This window comes from Corylus avellana, chromosome ca10, assembly GCF_901000735.1.
Source record: "Corylus avellana chromosome ca10, CavTom2PMs-1.0".
NCBI lineage: Eukaryota > Viridiplantae > Streptophyta > Magnoliopsida > Fagales > Betulaceae > Corylus > Corylus avellana.
In genome coordinates this window covers 3,683,301-3,709,014 of record NC_081550.1, presented here as the reverse complement: position 1 = coordinate 3,709,014, position 25,714 = coordinate 3,683,301, and the positions used below count along the sequence as shown (strand labels likewise).

At 34.8% G+C, this 25,714-nt stretch overlaps 3 protein-coding genes across 4 annotated transcripts; 1 reads left to right on the top strand and 2 right to left on the bottom strand.

Moving 5' to 3' along the window:
- The first annotated feature begins 200 nt into the window (after positions 1-200).
- On the top strand, positions 201-2,488 carry LOC132163985 (uncharacterized). 2 transcript variants are annotated; one of them, XM_059574379.1, is made up of 2 exons: positions 201-288; positions 440-2,488. In XM_059574379.1, the coding sequence occupies exon 2, from the start codon at positions 474-476 to the stop codon at positions 2,088-2,090; it is 1,617 nt and encodes a 538-aa protein (XP_059430362.1). In that variant the 5' UTR covers positions 201-288; positions 440-473; the 3' UTR covers positions 2,091-2,488. The 2 variants fall into 2 exon arrangements, with proteins under 2 accessions (XP_059430362.1, XP_059430361.1); XM_059574378.1 differs by having other exon boundaries at positions 383-2,488.
- Positions 2,489-9,063: 6,575 nt separating this feature from the next.
- Positions 9,064-10,094, bottom strand: LOC132164581 (CLAVATA3/ESR (CLE)-related protein 22). The gene is made up of 2 exons (XM_059575113.1): positions 9,835-10,094; positions 9,064-9,656 (listed from the first exon to the last, which is right to left on the bottom strand). The coding sequence occupies exons 1-2, from the start codon at positions 9,891-9,893 to the stop codon at positions 9,302-9,304; spliced, it is 414 nt and encodes a 137-aa protein (XP_059431096.1). The 5' UTR covers positions 9,894-10,094; the 3' UTR covers positions 9,064-9,301.
- Positions 10,095-15,762: 5,668 nt separating this feature from the next.
- Positions 15,763-25,094, bottom strand: LOC132164351 (hydroxymethylglutaryl-CoA lyase, mitochondrial). Its single transcript, XM_059574850.1, has 9 exons — positions 24,704-25,094; positions 23,689-23,881; positions 22,469-22,676; positions 22,008-22,187; positions 20,555-20,635; positions 20,302-20,465; positions 19,449-19,585; positions 16,563-16,678; positions 15,763-16,262 (listed from the first exon to the last, which is right to left on the bottom strand). The coding sequence occupies exons 2-9, from the start codon at positions 23,853-23,855 to the stop codon at positions 16,014-16,016; spliced, it is 1,302 nt and encodes a 433-aa protein (XP_059430833.1). The 5' UTR covers positions 23,856-23,881; positions 24,704-25,094; the 3' UTR covers positions 15,763-16,013.
- Positions 25,095-25,714: the final 620 nt, after the last annotated feature.

The window sequence follows — 25,714 nt, the reverse complement described above, 5'->3', positions numbered from 1 at the left end:
CATGCAGCTAATTATGTTTGATGAAGTAGTTAATTATGTATAATTAATCTGAGTGAGTCAGTTGATGTGAAGACCAACCAGCTGGCAAGAAAATTAATGCGGTGATTGGTTTTTGTCGGCGTCCACACCAGCAACTCTTTTATCATCCACACCATTATTATTATTATTATCATTATTTTTTATGGTTGGAAGGAATCACACACAGACGCATAATCTGCTCTCAATTCTGTCTTTAGGGCTTCGATTGGGTCTGCTCGATCAACTGATATCGATTACGTTCAGTCTCAGGTAAGCCTCCTGAACAATATTCCGTCCTTCATTTATCTTTTTCTTTCGGAGTGTTTAGTTCAAAGCTCATGGGTTTAGCTTTTTGGAGATGTAGAGCGATAAAGAAGTCAACGCAGATCTATACGACTAAAGCTTTGATCTGTGCTTGCAGCGTGTGGCGGAGTGTGTAAGAGAGAGAGAGAGAGATGGAGGTGATCCAGCATTTTAGCCACGAGGAGCATCCCTTGATGTTTGTGGAAGAGTTTGAAGATGAAGGTGTTTGCTCAGGTTGCAATAAATCAGTATGCGCTCCTGCCTACAAATGCTTTCACTGCAACTTCTTCCTTCACAAGTCCTGCGCCGAGTTATCCACAGAAATACAACACCGTGCGCATCCAAACCACATCCTTGTTCTTCAAAAACCATCAAAGTCTAAAATTTGTGATGTCTGCCGTAAGAATTGCGAAAGATGCTTCTTCTACCACTGCAATAGTTGCGATTTCGACCTTGACATCGAATGTGCTTCCATTTGGGGAACAAATACTGACGACGGTCACCAACACAAATTCGTTCCCATCATTCAACAGATCCACTTTACCTGTGAAATCTGTGGTGAGTATCGCAACAGCTTTGCCCAGGTATGTCGCATTTGTCGACTCTTGGCTCACTCTAAATGTACTCTAAATCCACCTAGCATAAAAATTATGGCAGATCGTCATTCACTCACTCTCATCTATTCACTTGGACAAGTGATGAAGAAGCACGATGCTCGTGCATTCTGTAACCTCTGCATTAAAAAGATCAATCTCAGTTGTGCGGGTTATTATTGTCAAAAATGTGATTTCGTAGCCCACTTGCATTGCGCACACAGAAATTGGATTGGAGCAAGTAGTGATACCACCATAGACTCAAGCATAGAGGAGGAGGGTATCGACTTTGAAGAGGGTGAAGAAAGTGAGGAGCTCAAACATTTTGATCATGATGAACATAACTTAATCCTCAGCCGCAACCAAGTCGATGTTCATCATAATAAGCTCTGTGAAGGTTGTATGCAACTAATTTCTGCCCCATTTTATAGCTGTGAGCAATGCAATTACTTTCTCCATAGCGCATGTGCTCGACTGCCCTTAAAGAAGCGACTCCCAAATCACCCACATCTGTTTACCCTCTACCCATGCGGATCTGACATTGGTAAGACAGCACATTGTTTCACTTGTCATCGTCGTAGCAATGGCTTCTTTTATATATGTTCCGAAGGTGAATGCAGTCTTGATATCCGATGTTGTTTGATTCCAATACCCTTGAAGCATGAGGGTCACCAGCACTCCCTCTTCCTTGCTCCAAGTTCAGATCAAAAGTGCAATTCTTGTGAGGGGCCCAAGGGCCCCAGTCGTGTATTTGTATGCAAGGAAGGCGATTTTGTCTTGGGTTTTGAATGCGCAACACTCCCACTCAAAGTTAAGTATGAACATGACTCACATCTCCTCTCACTCACTTATACTGCCAAAAACGATTATGAAGAATATTATTGCCTAATTTGTGAAGAAGAAAGAAATTCAAACTATTGGTTCTATTACTGTAAAAAATGCGACTTTACTGCTCATCCTCGATGCGTAGTTGGGAGGTATCCCTACATTAGGTATGAAAGAGATTTTACATGGGAAAATCACCAACACCCTCTTAATTTTGTCCGAAGAAGTAAGGACTCTCGCCCATGTGATGCATGCGATAAAATTTTTGATGATGATTTGGCTTTAAACTGTAGACAATGCAAATTCATCATCCATCCGTGGTGGACCTGTATGGGCAAGATGGGTATATGATAACTTCTTAGCACTGATTAGAAAAATATCTTTTTGTAGTTGGTTGTACTAGCCAGCACATTTGTTTCCATGCTAGAGAGAGTTCCTAATAATTGTATAATTTATTTCATCATATACTTTGATTGAATTTTTGTTTTATTTTTTGATATATGTTACAAGTTTGGTGATAAGTGGACGAGTAATATTGATGACTATCATTAATTATATATTTAGTATGGAAGAAATTTTACATATGAACGCCACCAACGCGGTCTAGCCTTCATTGAGAGAACTCACGACTCTTCTCCATGTGATTTCTGTGGTAAAATTTTCATATGCCTCCTTGTTATTAGTATTAGAAAATTATTACTTTGACGATGTGGCCCTACAATGTATTTCTGTCTTTGCAAATTGACTCTTTTTTAATAGGTGAAGTTCAACACGTGTAATATTTAATTTAAATGGGAAGTGATTTGACGAAGTCAAGGTTCGATCTTATGACATTTGGCTTTGATACCATGTTAAATTATCACTTGTTCTACAAGCTTAAACTGATAAGAAGAAGTAAATTTAATTACTTAATCATTACTTTAACATATATAAAGAGGTTTAATCCATCATTTTGACAGCCAAACCATAAAATAAATAAATAAAAATAAGGTTAGAAATTACATTTTTATTTTACAATGCTGATAAGATAATTCCAATCAATTTTAAATCAATCTTGATAGCAAAAAAATTAAAAATTCGTTAAGACTACTACGTACATCAATATTATAAGATAGATGCAATATAAAATGGAGTATTTAGCCTTGTTAATCAGAAATTTAAAAATAGTATTATAGATGGAACAAGATGGGCACGGCTGTCGGAATAGGATTTGAAATACTTGTGAGACTTTACAGCCAACTACTCCTTTACAGACTATATATATATATATATATTCATTTTATTCAATTTTCTAATAGAAAGGTCAAAAGTTGCACCCTAAAAAATAACCAGTTATTTGTTATATTGTTGGAGATGGAATACTAAAAAAAAAATCTATACATGATTTTTATTTGTTCGTAATGCATGAATGAGCTAGTCAATTTCTTCGATGTATAGGATTGTAGTGGCTGTAAATTGTGTTCGCGTGTCCGGTTTGGATCGTGTTAAAACTTATTTAATAAATAGATTAGATCCCTCAACTCTAATTTGTTAACTTCGTATTAGATTCATGTTAGACTTGCGAATCTGCGTCAAAAATTGCCGAACCTAAAGAATATTGTGTGATTGATATACCAAGTTATACTATTATTTTCAAAAAAGAGAAGTGTAAAACCTGGGAATGGCTTTTTTTTTTTTTTTTTTTTAGGATTATCAATTTTTGCAGCCAACTAGTAGTAGAAAGCAGACACTTTTCTTAGGAATGCAATTTTGCCCTAAGTTTTGAATGTGCAACGCTCCCACTCAAAGTTAAATATGAATATCATCCATGCACATCTCATCCCACTCACTTATACCGACAAAGATGATTATAGAGAATATTATTGTCTAATTTGCAAAAAATAAAGAAATCTAAACCCTTAGTTTTATTACTATAAAAAATCTGATTTTGTTGTTCATCCTCCATGCGTAGTTGGGAGGCATCCCTACATTAAGTATGGAATAGATTTTACTTGAAAATATCACCGACACCTTCTCACTTTTATTCAAAGAATTAAGGACTCTAGTCAATGTGATTCATGCCGTGAAAATTTTGATGGAAATGTGGCTTTAAACTGTATACAATGCAAATTCATTATCCATTTGTTGATTAAATGTACGGACAAAATGGGGGTTGTTGACTTTTGTTGTGATTGAGCATTGGGGCTGCTCTAATCATTTAATTGAAGAAAATAGATAAAGGTATTACCAATATTGATCAATATATCTGATTGCAAAATGATATGGTTGCTGAATTCTAATATTATGTATATCATGCAATTCCTTGAAAGATAATCCACGACGTTTAGTACGTGGGTGGCCGCATTATGTGGTATTTTTGTGACAAAAAATATTAATTATAAAAATTATCACTTGCAATAGGACGAATTCCGTAGGATATAGCTATATTGAAGATGTCAAACCACAAGGACTGTAGGGGTTTTGTTATCAAAATTCGAAAGAGTAAAATTAACTTAATTAAAAAGAGATTTGATTTGATTTTCTTTAAAACTAAAGTGCATGAAAATATAATATAATTAAATGATGAGAGAGAGTGTAGGGTATTGACTTCACCTCTATTCACACAACAATAACTAATCATATTTAATCCCAGAAATTCATTCTATGCATGTTATAAATAAACAAGAAACTACATTATTAAAGAATAAGCATAATCTATCTTCGGTTGGCACGGATCGTCCACCTAACCACTAAGATGAGGTACAACCCGTCTTTCCTAGGTATAAATTATCAAATTCTTTAACAGGATATATACAATCAATGAATAAGTGTAACCCATCTTCGGTTGGCACGGACTCTCTACCTAAACTACACGAAACTAGGGTGTAATACAATCTGTCTTTCCTAAGCATGGCCTATCAAATCCTATTGATCATATGTCCATTAAATTCATTGTATAACCATCATTTTCATAATCACAGAAAACAAGAATGATTTGAGATCCACAAAAAGTAAAATACTTTCTAAGACAAGAGAAGAATTTTACAAATATTGATTTTGTAATTTAAGAACAATTGCATTTAATAATTAAGAACGGAATCAAAAGGTAGCAATTTTCATAGTTATACAATCAACATGCATAAATTGAAAATCTAGAAATTAAATACAATCAAACCATTGTGCTTGGATAGGGTTACATCAACACCCCACGAAGGGGTTTAGCCACTCATTATCTTCTAAGCTCTAAAGACAAATTTCTAATTTCTAGCTCTAGGAGTAGTGTGTCTATTTACAATGTTTAGAGGCTTATTTATAGGAGTAGAGTAGCCCTAGGAGCCCTAGGAATTCTTATAAAAATCGTAGACAGTCTCCTAGTTGGATTAGGAGACTAAAAAGCCTTTCCAAAGTCGATTAGGAGTGTTTCCGGATTCTGGACACCCAAGTGCGCTCGAGCACACTGTAGTTGTGATCGAGCGCATGTGCGCTCGAACGCACTGTAGCTAGGATCGAGCGCATGCGCAATAACCTGCTACAGTGATTTGCGACAGTACCCTGCTACAGTAAATTGCATTTTAAGCCCAAATCAATGGTTTTTCTTGTATTTGTCATATAAGACCCTGAAACACTAAAACAAAATAAAATCAAACAAATAACAATGCTAAGAAATTAACATATGCAAGTTAAGGGGCTTAAATGTGCAACATTCGGCGCTTATCACCGCAGCCTCCCCCATCACCATTGGCAGTGGCCAGGCCACTCCCAAATTCACCGGGGGTGGTGCGACCACCCCCGGAGCACCTTGGGGGTCAAGGTCCTGCTAGGGGGTGGCCGGCCACCCCTGGAATTCTAGGTTTTTCCTTCTTTCTTTTTTTTTTTTAAAGAAGGGTGGGATTTTTGGTAAGGGCATTTTTGTTATTGGGAGGCACATTGTTTGTCAATTGAGTGATAGTTTAAGGGGTATATTATCAAAATTGAAAGTTTAGAAAATACATTGCCAATTAAGTGGTAGCTTAAAGGAGATATTGTGGATGCTAGCTCCGGATGGTTTATAAGCTAATTAACTAAAATCCAAAATGGATAGGTGACATCAAACTTGAGCTTTGGATTTAAAGCTCATATAGATTTTTAATTCATTCCTACAGATTTCATTTCAAATTTATATTGCATTTAGTATATGTTTATCCAAATTATTCTTTTCTCACAATATTGTCAATGTGATTTAAGATTAAAAAGAAAATATGAAGAAATTAAGTTGTAATTAACCAAGCTGAACCAATCTTAGCCAAGAAATTAAAAAAAAAAAAAAAAAAAAAAAAAAGTACTACTCCTTCAAAATATCGCAGCATTGTCAACAAGGTTGGATGAGGTCTAATATGATCTCAATAGTAGCACACTTGGCAAATCGTATTTGTCAAGAATTAGAGCAGATATGCTCGACTACCCTTAAGAAAGCAACATCCAAAACACCTACATCTGCTTACCCTCTCTGCAAGGGGAAGCCACGTTGACTGCCTCATAATTTGCTATGCTTGTGATCGTCTAAGCCATGGCTTCGCTTATAAGTGTCACGAATGTCCCTACAGCATTGACATCTGATGTTCTATGATTCCGAAAACCTTTAGACATGAAGGTCACCAACACTCTCTCTTCCGGACTGTAAGTTCCGTTGAAAAGTGCAATGCTTGTGATACGTCAGCCGAGAATTATAGTGGTGTATTTGTACGCACAAAATGCAATTTTGCATTGGGTTATGAATGTGCAACACTCCCGCTCAAAGCTAAGTATGAATATGACCCACTTCTCCTCTCACTCACTTGCGCTGCACAAAACGATTATGAAGAATATTATTGTTTAATTTGCGAAGAAAAAAGAAATTCAAACTATTGGTTCTATTGCTGTGTAGAATGCAACTTTGCTCCTCATCCACAATGCGTGGTTGGGAGGCATCCCTACATTGAGTATAAAAGAAATTTTACTTGGAAATATCATTAACACACCCTCAATTTTGTTCGAAGAACTAAGGACTCTCGTCCATGTGCTTCATGCAGTGAAAATTTTGATGAAAATGTGGTTATAAACTGTACACAATGCAAATCCATCGTCCATCTGTAGACTAAATGTACGGACAAATTGAGAATAAAATAACTTCTTAGCACTGATTAGAAAATATCATTTTGTACTTAGGTGTACTAGCACTCTTTTTATAAAAGGAAAAAAGAAAAATTGTTATATATTTTAAGTTTGGTTTATTAGTAGAGGAGTAAAACCATAGACTGTCATTATTAAGATTTAATTTCAAGTCTTATGTCACTTTCTTTCTCTTTCTCATGGAATACTTGAAATTAAATTTGAACGTTTAAAAAACTATAACATAAGTACTGTAGTTTTTTTTTTAACACCTAAGCCAAATCCTGATTCATATTGACGAAAGCTTTGAATACTTGGGCAAAATCAGACAATCAAGAGGATATTGATGAAAAATGAGGAAGTATAATGAGTTTATTTATATGGAAAACTGGTATGGCATTGATGCATGTAAGATTTTCTTTTGCTTAGCATGGTTGTCTTTATTAATTTTTTGCATTGTGATTGTATTAAAATATTGGCTATCCCATAATATCACCAAATAAAGATGGGCTTCGTTGGGCCTGCTTTGAATTTGAAACTTTGAAGGCCTATATAAAGGAATATAAAGTAAATACTAAGGGTATGGGCTGGGCCCAATTAATATATGCACCGAGAAATGGGGCAATTCCTTTTATCAACCCCCTTGCCCCGTGTTCTTTTCATTATTTGTTACATTAGAAAATATTTTTAACCGAAACAAAGTGGCTATTCTTGGTATTTGGCTCGAATGAAAAATTGCTAAATATTTCTTATATTTTCATATAATTTAAGAAGTTGCGAGGAAGAGAGTGAGACGATGAAGAAGAGCTACATAAAAAGAGTGTGAAAATATAAGGTCTTTGGAAATGGGATCATATTGCTTGTACTTTGGGCAGGTAGTTGTGAGATGTCCTCGTGTGGCTCACTTGCTCGGACAAGTGTTTTGGCAATCCAAGACTTGCTTAGGCAAGTAAGCCTCAAAAAGGCCCTCTCACAATTGCCTGTTGCGGAATGTGGAAGAGCGTCAGAAAATGGCTTACACAAATGAGAAATGTAAACCATTTTACGTCTCGTGAAAGTTATTTTCCTTAGTCGACTGGAAACATTTTTCAAGTTGACCAATATTTTACTTCGCATAAAATATTTTACGCTAAAACACACACGGCCTTGATCAAAATGAATCCTAAGGATTCACTGAGTAGGATGATGGAGCCAACATAGGATAAATCATTTGGTTATATATATGACCTTAAACTTTTTTAGATGTTAACTATAAGCAAATTTGCATGAAACCAATACTATGAAAAGCCTCTTAAATTACAACTTATCTGCAAAAGTTAAGCTATTAAAAATAATTACATTTTTATCCTATAATATTAATGTAACAATCTTATTCAACTTTTGGATCAGTCCTTGTTAAAAATAATAATAAAATAAAATAAAATAAAAAATCTAAAAGGTTTATTGGGACTATCATGCATGTCAAGCATGGAGATGGAATACTAAAAAAAAAATTGTACACTTGATTTTTAATTGTTCGGTAATGCATGAATGAGCTGGTCAATTTCTTCCATGTATGGGATTGTAGTGGGCAGCAAATTGTGTCGGGTTTGGATCATGTTGAGACCTATTTAATAAACGAGTTAACTTTGTATTATATTCATGTTGGATTTAAAAACCGTGTAAAAAATTGTTAAAGCCTAAAGAATAATGTGTGATTGGCATAAAAAAAAAAAGAATAGTGTAAAACCAGTGCATGTTCTTTTCTTTTTTTTTTAAGAGGATCATCAATTTTTGCAGCCAATTAGCAGTAGAAACCAAACACACTTTTCTTAGGATTCACCTGAACATGAACTTGTAACCTCAAACAATCATATGCATGTGTCAAGCTCTCAGCAGCAATTGACAGTGGACAACTCACCCTTGCACCTCTCTACACCTTTCAATTTTTCCATATATTTACATTGGGGATATATATTAAACTTTTTTGGGACCATCCAAAGAGATTTTTAATCGATTAATTATGGGCTAATGTAATGTATTTGGCAGAGATCATCAAGCATTTAAACTACTTTGGACACCTCAATGATCATATAAAAGAAAATGTCAACGTTATAAGAAAATGATATTAATTTAGAGCCACAAAAATGTCAAAAACTTACCAACAACCACAACAAACAATGCCCAATAGTCATTGAATTTGCACCAACAACTCCATTAATGGCATCAATATCATAATACTTTTTCACATATTGTTGTTTTTTGTTTTTTTTTTTGTTTTTTGTCTATCTAGCTTTCACATAAACCAGATTTATACTGCAGAACTCTAAAATCAAAACTTGTATCCGCAATTATGACATTGCTTACATTCCTATGAACAATAAAGGAGAAACGTCAACCACAAAATATTCTCAAATCAAAATAATCAAAAATTTTGAAACAAAAAAAAAAAAAGGAAAAAAATAATAATAATCTACTTATCTATTATGTAAAGGATTTGGGCCAGTATAGACTTTCCTCTTGTCATCGCCAAAAACAGCTTGATCATGATGACCATCTTCATCTTTATGATCCCCTCCTCCAAAGCTACCGTTGGATTTAACAGACCCAGTTTTGATGGCTCCATATCTAGCAGACCCATCAGCAGATGACGACGTTTGTAGCAGAAGAAGAAGAAGAAGCAGGAGAAGGATTGAGAAGCAAGCAAACTCTTTTCTCAGACGACCCATCTGCTTCACGCACAAGACCCAGATCATGCATGGAAGCTTCCAGCTCAAAACCCTAGGAAGTAAAGGAAACTGATAACTTTCCCCACCCCCAACCCACCTGAATCTAAATGAAAAGGGTCACTATAAAAGAAAGAGAAACTCTGAGGAAAGAAAAAGAGGGATATCTAGAGAATGCTTTTCTTTTCTTTTTTTTTTTCTCTATCTTTTTTATATTATTTTTTTCTTTTGTGTTTGGACTTTACCGATGGGTGTGTGTGTGAGAGAGAGAGAGAGAGAGAAACCTTGGAGTGTGAGTTCTGAAAATGAGGATAGTCAATGACGGGTGAGAGTCAAAAGGCATAGGTTTTGGTGCCTGATGGAAAATAAATTTTGTGCAGAAGAGGGTGTTTGCAACTTTGGATGCTGATTTTCGCAGCCCATTTTAATACCTGGGAAAACCTCTAAAGGACCAGAGCCAGAGACAGAGACAGAGCTGTTGTTTCTACTGGGGGTTTAGAATGATGCTTGTTTGAGTTGTTGCATTTATCTACTACATCAAGAGAGAGAAAGTTTGAGATCTCTGTCTGATATCAATCTTAGGTGGTGTGATATAATAAATCATTTATGGATTTTTCCTTCCTTCAGCAGTATTGTTTTATGGCGCAGTAATGTTATTTAGTAAACTGTTTTTGACATATTTCTGCACAAGAAAATAGACGAAAAATTCGAACTAGTAACTTCTGTTTCATGAAGCGTAGCCCTTAGACGACTAAATTACTACTTAAGAACCTATTTAGTAAACTGATGTGACAGTAAAAATTAATCTTTAATCAAAACATGTAAAAAAATAATTACTAATTTTTATTCTTATTTCGCGTCATCTCAGTCGAATGACAATTGTATAGCAATTTACTAAATAACATTCTTAAAAAATAATTATGTTGGTACACAATGACACTGCATGCAAAGATGAGGTAAAAAATGACAAATCTCATATAAGTTTGCAGAATGATTTACCAAATATTGTGCATGTAAAAGTGGCATTTCCCAAGAACTTTTTAAAAAGAAATTAATTATATTGCATGATTTTGTTCTTTTGTAAAATCAAAAAGGTTTGTCACGCGCTAGAGAGCTTCCTCATCAAGCCATGGGAGTCATGGAATTCACAGACTGGAACGACTAAAAACAGCCATGATTGATCCAGCTCTAAAATATTTTGATTTCTTTTTTTTTTCTCTCTTTGCAACAGATTGATTTAGAAGCTTTAAAAAAAAAAAAAAAAATTACAGCACATCTTTTTTGTAGTTTTTTTTTTTTTTAATGGCATAGATTTATGAAAAAATTAAAATTAAATCTAAACCGTTAAAAACTCAAATTAAAAATAAAAATTAGAAAAAAAAAAAAAAAAAAAAAAAAGAGGAGGGTTCCAAGATTTGGACATGGATTGAGCTCCTTGTTAATGAAGAGCAAATAAGGTGAAATGGGTCAAAGAAGTTGCAGTTGATGAGAGAGGTGGGGCATGGAAAGGTGGAGAGTGACATGTATTTTCTTGGGGGAAATGATGTTGTCTTTATTCACTTTTCTATAATGACAAGGAAAAGGCCCATTTACATGAGAGTCATGGATGATTGCGGTTTTAGCACCTCCAACCTCAAAATACTTGGTATAATAATAATTATTATAATTATTATATATTGTATTCCTTTGAAATATCACCCACCCCCATGGTTTTTACAAAACTTGAAAGCCATGGACATCTCAAAACAATCAATGGAGAGAGGATTGCTTTTGCCAGTTGTAAAGCTAACAACTCTTAGCTTCTAATTATGAATATGAATCCAACTAGAGAAGCTAATAAGAAATCCGATTTTGATTTGACTTAGGTACCGTAAAAAAAAAAAAAAAATTACAAGAGATTTTTATAATTTTTTTGACGATTACTTTCTCTCTCATTCCCACGAAAAATTTTGATTTAAATTAATTATTTTATGATTTAGATTAAATCTCACATGGTTTAATGACGAAAATATTGCGGCATACATTGTCACGTACTATAAAATTTAATTGAACCATAAAATGGCTAAAATTTACTATTAAATGTGTGTTGGCTGCTCCCTTGTTTTCTGGGTTCTTGTCAAGAAAATGCTTTATTGACTTGCTTCCACACTAGGATAACTTTCGTGATGGGGTAGTCTTTGTCATTTCTCAACAATTATTTCTTAATTTCCATTTGGAAGCAAGGCAAAAATCCTGGCAGAGGGAATATTTTGTTTTTTTTTTTTTTGGGAAAAATATAATTTAGCTCTTTAAACTACCAACTATTTTTATTTTAGTCTTATAATGTTCAAAAAGTGATAAAATAGCTCTCCAAACTATCAACCAGTTGCAATTTGACTACTCCATTAGTCATTACCTTCAAATAGGATAGAAAATTCAATACTACGTCATTTTGATAAGATTAAGTTACTAAAATACCCTTTTGAAAAAAAAATCAATTTAAAAAATGTCCCCGAAACAACGTCGTTTTAAAAAAGAAAAAAGAAAAAAAAAAAAAAAAAAAAAAAAGTAGTTTAGGGCCAGCCCGGCCACCCCATAGGCCATGGGGGTGGCGGCCCAGCCACCCCACCCCTGGGGGTGGCCACCCAGCCACCCCCATGATCTGAGGGTGGCTCACTTTATCACTTTTTGAACATTAGGGTACTAAAATAAAAATAGCTAGTAGTTTGAGGGGCTAAATTATATTTTTTGCTTTTTTATGAATAAAAATAAAATGGGGCATATTCTTTGTCATTTGTTCAACAATTATTTCTTGATTTCCGTTTGGAAGCAAGGCAAAAATCCTGGCAAGAGGGGAATATTATTAAATTGTTTGTCATATTTTAGCTAAGCTACTGACTACACATAATTTCTATATCCCTCTCCTAACAGATCCATAAAATAATAATAATAATAAAGAAGAAAGAAATTAAGAAACGACAAAGGAAGCCCCATCACAAAGCCCACATCAAGTGTGGAAGAAAGTCAAAGAAGCATTTTCTCGACATGCCCATGAAAACATGGAAGCAAGCAAGACATATAATTAATATAGTAAGCTTGTGTTCATTTGTTTACTTATTTATTGTTGGTATACTTAAAACAAAAAAAACAAAAAAAAAAAAAAATTAATAAATTTTATATTTATTATTATAATAATTTGGGTGACTAAATAAGTAATTCAACAAAATGTATAGCCTTGGCTTGGAGGTAGAAAATATATGCAAAATACAAAATTAATGGTCACTTCTCTTGGTCGGGCAAGTGAAATGGAGTAGGTGTTCAAATGTTCCTACTGACTATAGAGGGAGGTGTACACACACAATAAAAAAAAAATGTAGGTCGGTGCAGTTATAACTAGTATATCTTGTAGATAGTAATCAAGACCTATCAATATGTTATTTTCTAAGAGGAATTATGCATGGTTGGAGTGCCTAAATGTGGAAAGCCATAGGGCCTAGCCGAGGGTCCGTCGGCTCAAAGGTAGTCTTGATCTAGGCTTAAGGCCTGGGCTCACCGAGCTACATACGTCATACGCACACGATACATATTATTAGAATTATTCGTCTTGCATACGCCTCAAACAATAACAAATTTTGTAAGGAATAATATCTACTTATTTATTGACTTGCTTAGATCTAAGACTTGCATGATAAGAAAATGAGTTTTTGGTGATACCCTCTAGAAGGAAAACAAGTTACGAGCCTTAAATGCCTTGCATTTCGAACCTACTCTGTAAGGGAGAAGAGTCATTGGAATTGGCATCCAAAAGGACAAGAAATCGCATGGATGTCCCACATTCCATATGGGCCCCCTTGACCTTTGATACTTGCCTAATTAAGCCGATTTACTAACTAAACACGGAAAAATTCTATAAAATGTGAAGTAATCCACCTCACAAGTACACAAGCTCTTTCACATTTCTTACTCTCATTTTGTTCATACACCTAATCCAATTCACTTTTACTAACTTAAGCATTGGAAGTATCTGTCACCCCCTAACTTATGCTTGGTCTTTTTTGCAGGTCTCCTATATCGGAGGTCGTTTAGCCTCAAATCAAAAATCAAAGACAATATAGAATCACAATTCTAAAATTATTTGTTTTCGTTTTTATCTTATCTGTTTGTTGGTATTTGTCGCTTAAGATTAATCTGTAGTAGTAGTCCTCCTAATATCCACACAAATCTTTAATGATGCATTTGGTGCCCAGGGAAGAGCATGTGTTTTTGAAGTTAGTACAAGATCACTTTCCTTTACCTACATAATGACTACTCAAGGGCCATAAATATGTTGCTTAGCATGGTCCTACAGTCTCTTCCCTGCATACATACTTAGGGTCCGTTTGAGTTTGCAGTTTCAAAAAATGTAACTAAAAAATAGTCATTTTAAAACGTAGTTAAATATTTAGTAAAATCACAGTTTGACTTTTAAAATAGCGCCACACTAATCCCTTTACTTGCGATTCGAAAATGCAGTTTTTTCTACGCTTTTGAACCACAATTTTTAAAAAATGCACTCCCAAACGATACGTTTTCTGCAACTTAGTTTAAAATCGTACTTTTTACCGACGAAATCACACACCCAAACGCAATCTTACCCAAGAAAAAGCATGAGCATACACTCATAAGCTTGTGAGTTGTAATCCTGTTCTCTGCCTGCAGAACATGTTGCTTGGCACGTATGCATATAGAGATGTTTTGGGTGTGGGAGAAAGAAGGCCACCCAATTACATAACATAATGAAAGGCATAGCCGGCTTTTTCATGATGTGTGTAGCACCCACCACTCCTCTCTCAAAGTTTTGAGGATGGACCTCTGCAAAAATGTCTTCAAGTGCTGCATAGCTTTGACTGAAAACGAGCAAAGAAAGGTTGCAGACAAGGTCGTTATGAGTACACAAAGGCTATTATTGAAGCAAAGAATATGTATAAATTGGTGGGCAAGCAAAAAAAGAAAGCAATTTTTAGTCTCTCTCTCTCTTTTAGTTTTGCTTTTTTGTTTTCCTTTTTTCTCCAGTCAAAGTCATGGTGCTCTACCATCATTGGGATCTCAACTACTTCAATGAACTGTGACACCATTGAGAGAGATTTTTACCCTACTCATGAAGACCAAGTTAATTTCAACTTTTAGGTAAGTTTTAGAAATTATTAGAGACATGTTTAAAAGACCTTCATTCATATTGGTCCCATGTAATAATAGAGATTGTTGAATCCGATTCAACTTGTAGTGCTTTGTTTTCAAAAACCACTTGAGCAGAGTTCAAATTGTTTGAAAATGGATATCAAGGATTGATTTGATAGATTATTAGGAATAAGATCTTACTGTAATCTGCAATGTCTTCTTCATGATTTTTGTCTAATTGATATAAGTATATACTCCAAAATGCATATATATTTGCTTAGCAATACTATTTAGTAAACTGTTATACGACTGGAATGACGTGATGGTAAGAATTAGCCCGTAATTTTTCTTTTTACAAACCCTTGTTGATCCAATGGCTAAATTTCATTACCAGGTCATATTAATCGTATAATAGTATACTAAATAGCATTACCCGTATTTGCCTTCTTAGGCTTTTTCAATTATTTGGTTTCTAGCTAGGTCACATCCTCGATTACATGAAACAAAAGGTTAGATTCAGATGAAACATTGAAAAGGTTGGTAAAATGAAAACCTTAATCCCAGTTATGGCCACTGACATAAAGGGACTAGTGAATCTGCTGCAACCCTAATCTCAGTTATTTGCTTCCTCCCTCTCTCACCCCTGATAACTAAAAAGCATATAGTTTATGAAGGCAGGATAAAAGCATAAGGAGGCAGGGCTCAGGCTTTGTTTCTAATCTTCTTTGTCCAGTTTCACCAATTTGTTCAAGGATTTCATTCTATGACACGACAATGAAAATCAGCCAATGATTTTTTTTAAAAAAAAAAAATGTTGATCCAACAGCTGAATTTCACAGTCAGATATTTAAGTTGCATAGCAGTCGTATAACAATATACTAAATATCATTACTCAATAAATCCGCTTTCCCAATGCTCGGGGTTCAAATGCTGATACACTCATGCTCAAACACAAACCATAACTCAAGCTGATATGAATACCTAATATGGTAGTATAGTTTCTGTTTAAGTGGCAAAAGGAAAGGGAGGGGAAAAGAGTATATAAGTATTATATAATTTCCTTTTCCGAATGTGACTTCAAAACTTAGAAGCTGAAGATGGTAAACTTTCTATTCACTGCAATTTGCAATTTCTGCTTGAAATTGGCAGATAATGGAAAATAAAGATTCTTTGTTCCCAAAATAATAATTACTGTATCCATGGATTTGGGTTTCGTTTATTCCTAATATGGGACAGTATACATATAGTTATCATGGCATGAAAGACAGAGATCTCTTTTTTGCCTTGCTTGAAATATATTAATCTAAATTTATCTACCAGCAATTTCTTATATCTTAGAGGCATCAGCTGTCACTCGGCCCAATGCAACGGCGGTCTTTGAACCAGACGGGCGACCCAGGTGCTTGCTGATGAAGTCCCCAGCCAACATGAGCTTCCCCAGATCCACATTTGTTTTTACACCAAGACCATGAAGCATGTACACAACATCCTCTGTGGCAACGTTCCCTGAAGCTCCCTTAGCATATGGACACCCGCCTAAACCAGCAATGGATGAATCCACTGTGCTAATCCCCATCTGTTGAGAAACAAATCATAACTTCATTGAATAAATTATCAGATTTGAAACAGTAAGAAAATTGCCCTGGCTTTGAGCATAAAAAGGTTCATTTTTATTTATCAATTAGACAATTGTTTCCCTGACATCAGCTGGTCTCAAAGGATACATATAGCAATCTGTCCAGAAGAAGTGATCAAAGGTTTTCATTTCTTCAGATCAAAACCTCATGCAAGATCAATGAACAAGTTATTGTCAATAGGTGTTCGCTGTCAGATATGCATCAAGCATGATTAGGTTCTGCTTGTTTTAATGGCTTACTTGGAGGGAAACGAGAATGTTTGGAAGAGATTGTCCGTAAGTGTCATGGAAGTGAACAGCAAGCCTTTCAACAGGAACAACAGCCATTACAGCTTCCAGCATTGGAACAACAGTCCCTATACCAAAGAAAACAGAAAACGAGGAAATTAACAACAGATAACCACAAAACCAAAATTTAGGAACATATACATATCCCACAATAAAAAAATAAAAATAAAATAATAAAATAAAGAAATTTTGGTTGAACTCCCCGGATTTTCGTGAGATTTAAATTTACCCTCTGAATTTTTGAAACCGACAATTCACTGCTTAGGTTTTTTCTGTTTTTCAAGTCACTCCTATTGAAAACTGATTATATTGTATTAACCAGGTTAACGCCACATAATCAATTTGTCACTTCACAAGGCCATGTAAGCATCACATGTTAAAAAAATAAAATTTTTAATGTATTCAAGGAAAAAAAACACTAAGAGGGGTGAGGGTGGGGCTGGTGGCCTTACCACTTTCCTAGGTGAGGGATGGCCAGTCACTCCAAATATCCACCTAGAGGGTGATCAGCCCACCCCCCAAGTGGTGGGGCAATGGGAGGGGGAGGGATTGGGGTCCGAGACACCCCAAGGAGGCTTTTTGAGGTAGCTCAACCATCCCCTCACCTAGGGGTGGTCTAGCCACCACCTCCACCCTCACCCTCTTAGTTGTTCTTTATTATTATTATTATTATTATTATTATTTTAACACGTGATACTTACATGGCCTTATAACATGGCAAACTGATTGTGTGGCATTTATTCCGTTAATACCACAAACACAGATTTTTACAAAATGAGTGAATTGTCGGTTTTAGAAACTTGTGGAGTAAATTGAAATTGCACAAACACCTAGGATTAAATTTTGAATTCAACAACCTTATTTCTAAATTCTTTGTAAACCATTTATATAATGCACTAATACCCATAATTAGCAGACATCTAAAGCATTGAAAATCATTGTGTGAATAAGCTCAAAGTCCAATAGTAATATTAGTACTTGTATTGAGTCATGGGAAACAATGAAAAACAACATGGGAAGCTAAATCTAAGGCATGAATGAGAATATCAAATCATGTGGAGAGAATGATCAAAGTAACAGAGCAAAGTTGCTAATTTGAATAGAAGTCAAAGCTTAGATTGTCCTCTCACCCAGCGGGGAGGCATTTTCTGGTTGCAAGGAAAAAGAGGTTAGATGGCAGGTGGGACCCCCTACCTAATGGAACCCAGCACTAGCTGAGCCTATAGTGTGAAGGCCACCCAACCTCAACATTCAATGGGATCCATGACTTGAACCATATTCTAGAGCATCAAAAGTGAGCAACAAAGATAAATCTAAAAAGTGTATACAAATTACTCAACAATATCCACATGATAGACTTCAAAATGTATGACTCGATGATTCTGCTGACATATAAGATAAATCTTAAGGAATTGATTCAATTTGAAGTTAAGAAGCGCTAGAACTAGAAGAATATAACAAGATAGAACTTAAGACCTAGTGGTAGTAATGCTGCAGATAGAGTGAAAGCTTGTAAATAAGATAAATAGATAGAGTGAAAGCTGCCAGATTTAAGGAAAATAAAAAATACAAAAATAAGAGCTTTTGCCTAAGAAGACTTGGAGTATAAATGAGAGACCAGGAAAGAAAAATGTTTAGAAGGTACCATGGGAACCAATAGACCATCTCAATTCAGTGTTTCTGGAGAGAGATTGACAAGGGAATTGCTCGATACAAAACTGGACAGGATTGATGAAGTGAGGGGATACTTCTACTCTGTTATGACCAATGTAGGTCTATTAAATTGAATTTCCCTCTTTTAACTTTTATTTTTATTTTTATATAAGTTGTCAATGAGGACACAGGCAAGAAATGAGGAGTAAATGACAGATCATCAATGGGATGGCTAGAGAGAACATCACAAATAGTTATGTTTAGTATAAACGGGATGGCGAGAGAGAACATCACAAATACTTATGTTTAGCATAGGAAATGCCAAAATGCAAGATTGACAAGAGGAACAACTATGTAACCAGAAAAGGCCCCGAATTAGAAGAGTCTAATGCTGTAACAGGCTTTCCATCTCTCTATGTGTGAAAGCGTGAAGCAGGATTTTGTGTTGGACCTTCCAAATTTGTTTAATCTACATTGAACTAAATTGTCCGCAGAAAGTAGACAATCATGCAAGAATGCAAATAACTGTAAACATACAAACTGTCTTCCTAAATATAGGCAGAATTTAGAAAAGATATGTTGAACACTGAAACTCACTAGCTGTAGAGAGCAAATCCTTTTTTGTAAAAGTTTCAAAAGTCTCGGTAAAAGAATTATCAAGTCAAACGAACATTAAAACAGGTTTTCAATGTTTAGAAGGGATAAAAAGCATTAAACTATCATGGTCTTTTGGCATATGGCCACACAGACCCATAATGTGGAAGCCGATAAAAGCCATTAATTTTTTGAGTAATTTCGCCATCACAATCTCAGGTATCATCAACCAAGAACAACCTGATAGGGCAAATTTCATGCCAAACATTAGCCTAAAAGTAACTGAAAATCTTCATAGCACCGTAGAATGAAAGGCACTCAACCTAAGAAAAAGGGCAAGATATGACAAAAACCCATCTTTTCTCAAACTAAAATATAGGCAACAAAATTTGACACGTTAAAGAAGCCCAAAATATGGCATAAATAAGATTTTGACAAGGGAATAAAATTATCAAATTCTTATAATCAAATAAGTGATTGTTGATACATCTGGACATGAAAAAGGTTTGTCCAATGCAAGGAAGTTGCAGGAATAAACCACCTCAGTAGAAACATTTTTAATTTAGGAGAGAAGTCCATCAAGACATTTACCTGGAGTAGCAACTCCGACTGTGTCACCAAGGGAAATTTCAAAGCAACCCATGTCATACAGTTCCTTTGCCACATATGCAACTCTTGAAGGAGGAATGGCTCCTTCCACCGGACAGCCAACTACGCACGACACATACCTATCAAAGTTCAATTCCAACTCATTCATCTCAGAGCCACTTCAAGTTATAACTGTTTATTTCAATAGAAGCATTCACACATGAAGTCCAACTAAAAGAATAACGATGCCAACATGTAATAGCTATAGAATCCATATTTTGAAATCTACATGTAGTGTCTCCTTTTATTCACTAAACCAATAGAGAACTCCTGAAGCCAATACTTTTCCATACCCTACCTTAGGCAAAACGAGGCATATATGTTATACTGGGTATCCATCACATAAAAAGATCCATGCAAAGGGAATATAAAACCATAAATGGAGCAACATGTTAAATCACCACTTATCCTAAAAGCTTAAGCTGATAAAAATAGATGAATTTGATCATTTATTTTATACTTTAACACTTGGCCTCTCATGTGGGCTCAAACTCTTTCTTAATAGATAAGGCGTAACACGTGAAATATTTAATTGAAATGAGAGGTAAATAACGGAGATAGGGTTCAAACTCAGGGCCTTTGCTTTGTTACTATGTTAAATCACCACTTATCCCAAAAACGTAAGCTAATAGTAAGAGACGGATTTTATTATTTAATTTATATTCTAACATAAATAACTAACTCTTGCTAGCTGTAGCTTACAAATGGAAAGATTAGGAGGCAACAAGCGAAGAATATTACACAAGTGCGCATATACACACACAAAGATAAACGGAAACAGAAAAATAAGACATACCCTCGCACAGGAATTGAGAGCTTTTTAGCAGCATGAGTAACAGCACGGTAACGAGCAAGACTATCTTCAATGCTACAATTGATGTTTGACTTTGAAAATGACTCAGAAGCTGATGCAAAGACTGCAACTTCCTTAGTACCAGCTGCAACAGCTGCTTCAAAGCCCTGGAAGAAGCAAATGAAGCAGTTCAGAGGATCCCCATCAAAATATGATACCATTACTGGAACTCCTGTGGTTTGTCTAGATTACCCACTTTTAAATTAGGTGTCAGAACAGGCAATCTAGCACCCTCCAAATTACAAACTGCTTCCATTACGTCCTTTGCATCTGCCAGCTGAAAAAGTAATGGAATAATATTAAAATAGGATACCTTCATTTACAACCGGAGTAAGTCTCTTATATTCAATAATAAAACAATTATGCCATCAACATAATCAGAGAGAGAGAGAGCAGATCTGTTTGCTACTGATAGTCTACGTTTAAGAAACAATAGTAACTAAGAGTCATAAATTCATTACAAATGAAAGATGCTTGACAAAAAAAATTAAACATTGAACATGTAGAAACATTCCTTAAAAGAACAAGAAACAGTCCACAAACCATAAGTATCAACCGTTGTGTCAAACTAAAAATCTGAGATGCAAGAAATATAATCTAAACAAATACATCAAGATATCATATATCCAGCCCCAAGCAGATGGATATCTTGATCATTTTGTAACACTGAGTGTGTCCAAAAGTTTTTCAGAAACATCCAGTGCAGGACATACAATTGAAATTAAATAATACAGGGCCTTCTTGAAAATACAGCTGGTTAGAAAGGATTTACAATAATCTTTCATTGTACATCCTTATTCTCCAACGGGAAAGAAATAGGAAAAATTTCCATGAGAAGATGGCTTCTTGAGCACAGACAAGAAATGCTAATCTCGAAGACAAAATTAGAGAGAGGCTCGCATTGATCGAGCTTGTGGAAAGGAATTTGAAGTGGATGGGATCTATTTTCAGACTTCATCAAGTACATGGTAGGGGATGGCTCTCGCGATATGTTTTGGCATGATTAGTTTATGAGGATTCTCCTGAATTATCCATTATTGTTCTTTTGTTTATCTTGATGTTTCCAGTTGGCTTTTCCTTTTCATTTTCTGCAGCTAATTCTTTTTTCTTTTTTTCTTTTTTCCCTATAATAAGGTGTCAACTCAAAAGTAAAAGAGTCTTCATATACTCCACTAAAAGAGAGTCTCAGGTTTGTCAGTAAGGGTGTCTCTTCATGCTACAGTATGATATCGGTTTGAACTCTTGAAAAAAATCATTACAATATATTGTCATTATATCCCTGTAACATGAAGTTACAAGTTCAGTTGTTCAATTTATTCTTCACTCTCAACAGCAAAGCAAGATGTTAAATTGTGAAACAACGCACATAGAATATGCAACTATAGATCAATCCATGAATTCTAGAAGAGAAACATTATCAGTGTTCATTGGTTGGCCATCAAAACAATGTCCAATCCTGATGCCTTTACATAAATCATATTTTGGGGAACAAAATCATTATAAGAATCCCTAGTGATGATATATTGATTAGGTATTTTATGGAAATTGGTGGCAATTAGTATTCTGACAAAAATCAAACTTATAAAGCTTTAGTACAGTAAAAGATAATTAAAGTTACAGTGTCAACTTGAAATAGTAAGCAATGTTACCTGAGGAACCCATTTAGGAGATACAAAACTTGTAGCCTCAACAACTGACAATCCAGAAGATACTAATCTATGAATCAATTCAATCTTTACAGCAGTAGGTACAATATTCTTCTCATTCTGTAACCCATCTCTTGGACCAACTTCCACTATCTTTACAAACTTCGGTATACCTCTCAAAAACTGCATTAACCAATTAAAGATCAGGGAGAGAACAGTACAAATAAGTTAGTGACAAGCCAACAAATTGTGAAATGGATTTTTGTGTGCTAAAACAAATACAAAAGGAAAAAATAACAAAAACACCCTTAGTTATGGAGCCGTGGGATAAATACCACCATGAGAAAAGAACAAATTTTTCATCTCAAGAAAGAGAATTCTACATATCCAACAAAAGATTATTAGAGCAATCATATGAAGGCAGATTACAGACACAAAAAGTTCTATTTCGCAAATCAAATCACCTTATTTGTCACCTCCCTTATGTCTTGTTCATTGCACTTAGAGTTGTACTGATGGTCTGGAATGTACCGTGAATCACAACCATTTCCAAAGACCAGGGTACTTCGGCCTAAGCTCAAAGACCTTCTCTTGAGGGAATCACCTTGGCACATGTCTCTTGTGTGTCTTCTCCATGGGAATGCCTCCCTTGAATACTCTTCATAATCTTCACTGCAAATGGATAGAGATTGAGGGTATGAAATTAATAGATTGAAATTGGCAATTTAAACTAAAGTAATTTTTTAAATTAATAATATAGCCAGCTGATGAATCTGACAATTAGACTTCATAATGGAGGTACAACAAAGGCAAGAAACAATTAGTAGTAAACCATTTCCCTAGAGATTATTGCACGAAAATATTGTTTTGATCCACATCTAGAAATGGAAGTTCTACAATCTTGTCCTTTTTGCCTTCATAAATGTTTAGAAGGCGCATTTCACTTGTCAGCCAAAGAGAAACTAAAAGAAAAAAAGCCTGTGCAGGCGCTTTTTCTTTTCCATTTAGATATGCAAGTGTATAATAGAAGAAAATGAACTACATAAAAGACTCTTATTTTAAGCTAGAAGGTAGATGATAGAGAAAATGGCTCACTTTACAATTATTTTATTAGAAATATAGCGTCTTCATCGCAACAAAATGTCTGTTTAACACTAGGACTTGCAAAGAGAGAATAAAATAGGGAAGAAAAAAAAAAAGAGAGAGAAAGAGAGACATTTTTTATTTGTAAGTTGCATCCAGTGAGTCTGGAGGATGAGAATTCACCCTCCACACATTCTTACAAAAGGAGGAGATGGCATTTGAGCTAGAGCTCATGTGGCAGAGTCTCTCATAACTTCACTGTATAGGCAGCAACTGCGTCTTTTCATTGATAAAGAATTCAAAAAAAAAAAACACTAAAAGAAAAGATATTATCGAATATAAACCAACAAAATTGAAACTTATTCCATGAGGATGAACACAATTTATCGATCTAGGTACGCTTTACTAACAAAATTATTTAGAAAAAGGCATATACCACCAAACACGTGTGCAACTATGAATAGGAGAAACATACAAAATTGTAAACAAAAAGAAAAAATAAATGACTAAGAAAAGGGCATTGTATGACGCACATTGTACAACAAAGATGGTTTAAGCATTGGAAGGACAAAATAGTGAAAATATATGAAATCTCACTCACTTGCAACTGTTGGATGAGCTGCAAGTCCTTCCTTCAATCCAGCAGTTCCCCATTCCCATATCATCTACTCTTGGCCGGCAAGCACCAGATGAGAACCTCTGAATGCTATCAATAGTACTCATGCTTGGCAGCTTGTCTAAACCAAGTGGTTCCTCCAAACTCGACATGATTGAAGTAGAAGTAAACAGCAAAACTGGAATGAATGCATGACACAAGTAAGTCTTGAACTCGATCACAAATGCATGTCTACCTCTTTAAGAAAACTCCAGCACATTATCAAGAATACACATATTTATTCATTTCAATTTAGATTCATCTACCACAAGTAAAAGGATTCAACATTCAGACCTCCTACCAAATAAAGTGAAAACAAAATATAAGCAATACTCTCATGTCTTAGCAGAAAGAAGTACAAGTAGACAACTATCAAACCAGCTAAAGCATTGAAAAACATTTTAAAATCGAGTCGCCTAGCGTCGAAACTACTGATTATGGAAAATGCATTAGCAGAATTTCTAGATAAAGAAATTCAGTAACACAGGCTATAATTAATGTGTAAGCAGAAGCCACAGGCTGAAAATATATGATGTTGATTTAAGTCAATTATGGGAAATGTTATAAACCAGAAACTGTAAATATAATTTCGTCACTTACAAAATTAGAAAACAAAAAATAATGGGGAAACCAAATTCTTTCCCTTTGAAATCATGATATTGAAGAAAACCCAATCAAGGGCTCAACAACAACAAAAAGGAAAACATCAACTCAGCTCCAAAACAATGGGATTCAAACTGTTAAATTAAAATTCAAACAAGACCATGTAAAACCCCTCTGTTTGCTTGCCAATAAAACAGAGTAACATAAAAGAACCCCCAAACTCCCAATTTTCACAGAAAAATGAATCCTCAACTCAACCAAGATTCCTCCTTTCCTATAATTTTCTCCACTTTCTGGGCAACCAAACAGAGCATATCAAGAATCAGAGAAAACCCAGATAGAGAACAGATAAACGGACCTGAAAAATCAAGGGAAGGCTGCGGAATAGAAACCCTAGAAATTAGGATTTTTGAAATTAAAATTGGGGGTTTTGTAGTTTAGGAGATTCTTTTCTCTTTTTTTTTTTGTATATTCTAAAAATTAAAGAACTTGGTTTAGGTGGGGTTGAAGAGAAGGTAAAGGGAACGTGACGTTGTTTGAAACCAAAGCCCAAGCCGTGTTTGGTTGGTGGAAGATGTGAAAGTTAAAATTGTGTGTTTTGTCTGTATTTTAATTTTTGCGTTTCTGTTTTGGGTTATTTATGGTGTTTTTGTGTGTGATTCAAATTTTCTTGGCATGAATATCATCGCCACCATTAATGGGCATTGGATATGGGGGGAAAGGGGGTGGTAGGTAGTTTTCAGTTGGAAGTTGGTCATTGTCCTGTGCTATTATTTTTTTTTTAATGCTTGGTTTAGGTTAGGTACGTTTCCATTTATACAGGTGAAATTGTATAAACGTTGAGCATCTCCGGCGATAGTAGTTATTTTAATTAATAAAAAAATATAATTTTTTATTTTAATTACTGTTTTTTTATTATACACTTCAATAGATTTTTTGTTTTATTCAATACTTACTTTTAAATATTATCTTTTTATTATATTTTTGCCAACACTTAATCAAAGAAAAAAACAAACACAGTATACCTAGTGTGTAGCTAATATTCTGGAGAGCGAAAACTCATAATATTAGCTAAATATAGCTAATATGAGCGCCACTCTTTATATCTATTTAGGAGAAACTTTAAAAAACTTTTTCGAACTTTCACTCATTTGGACAGTACCCTTCAAAGTGTAAAAACTCTCAATTATGGGGTATCAAACTTTTAATTTCTTCCAAATACCCTCTTCTGTTAGGATTTTCCATTAGATTTAATCTGTACAAAACTCTCAAATACCCCTTTTTTATTAAAAATAAATAAATTAAAGATGTTGCAAAAATATTGAAAAAATGTTTATATATATATATATATATATATAAGAAAAAAAAC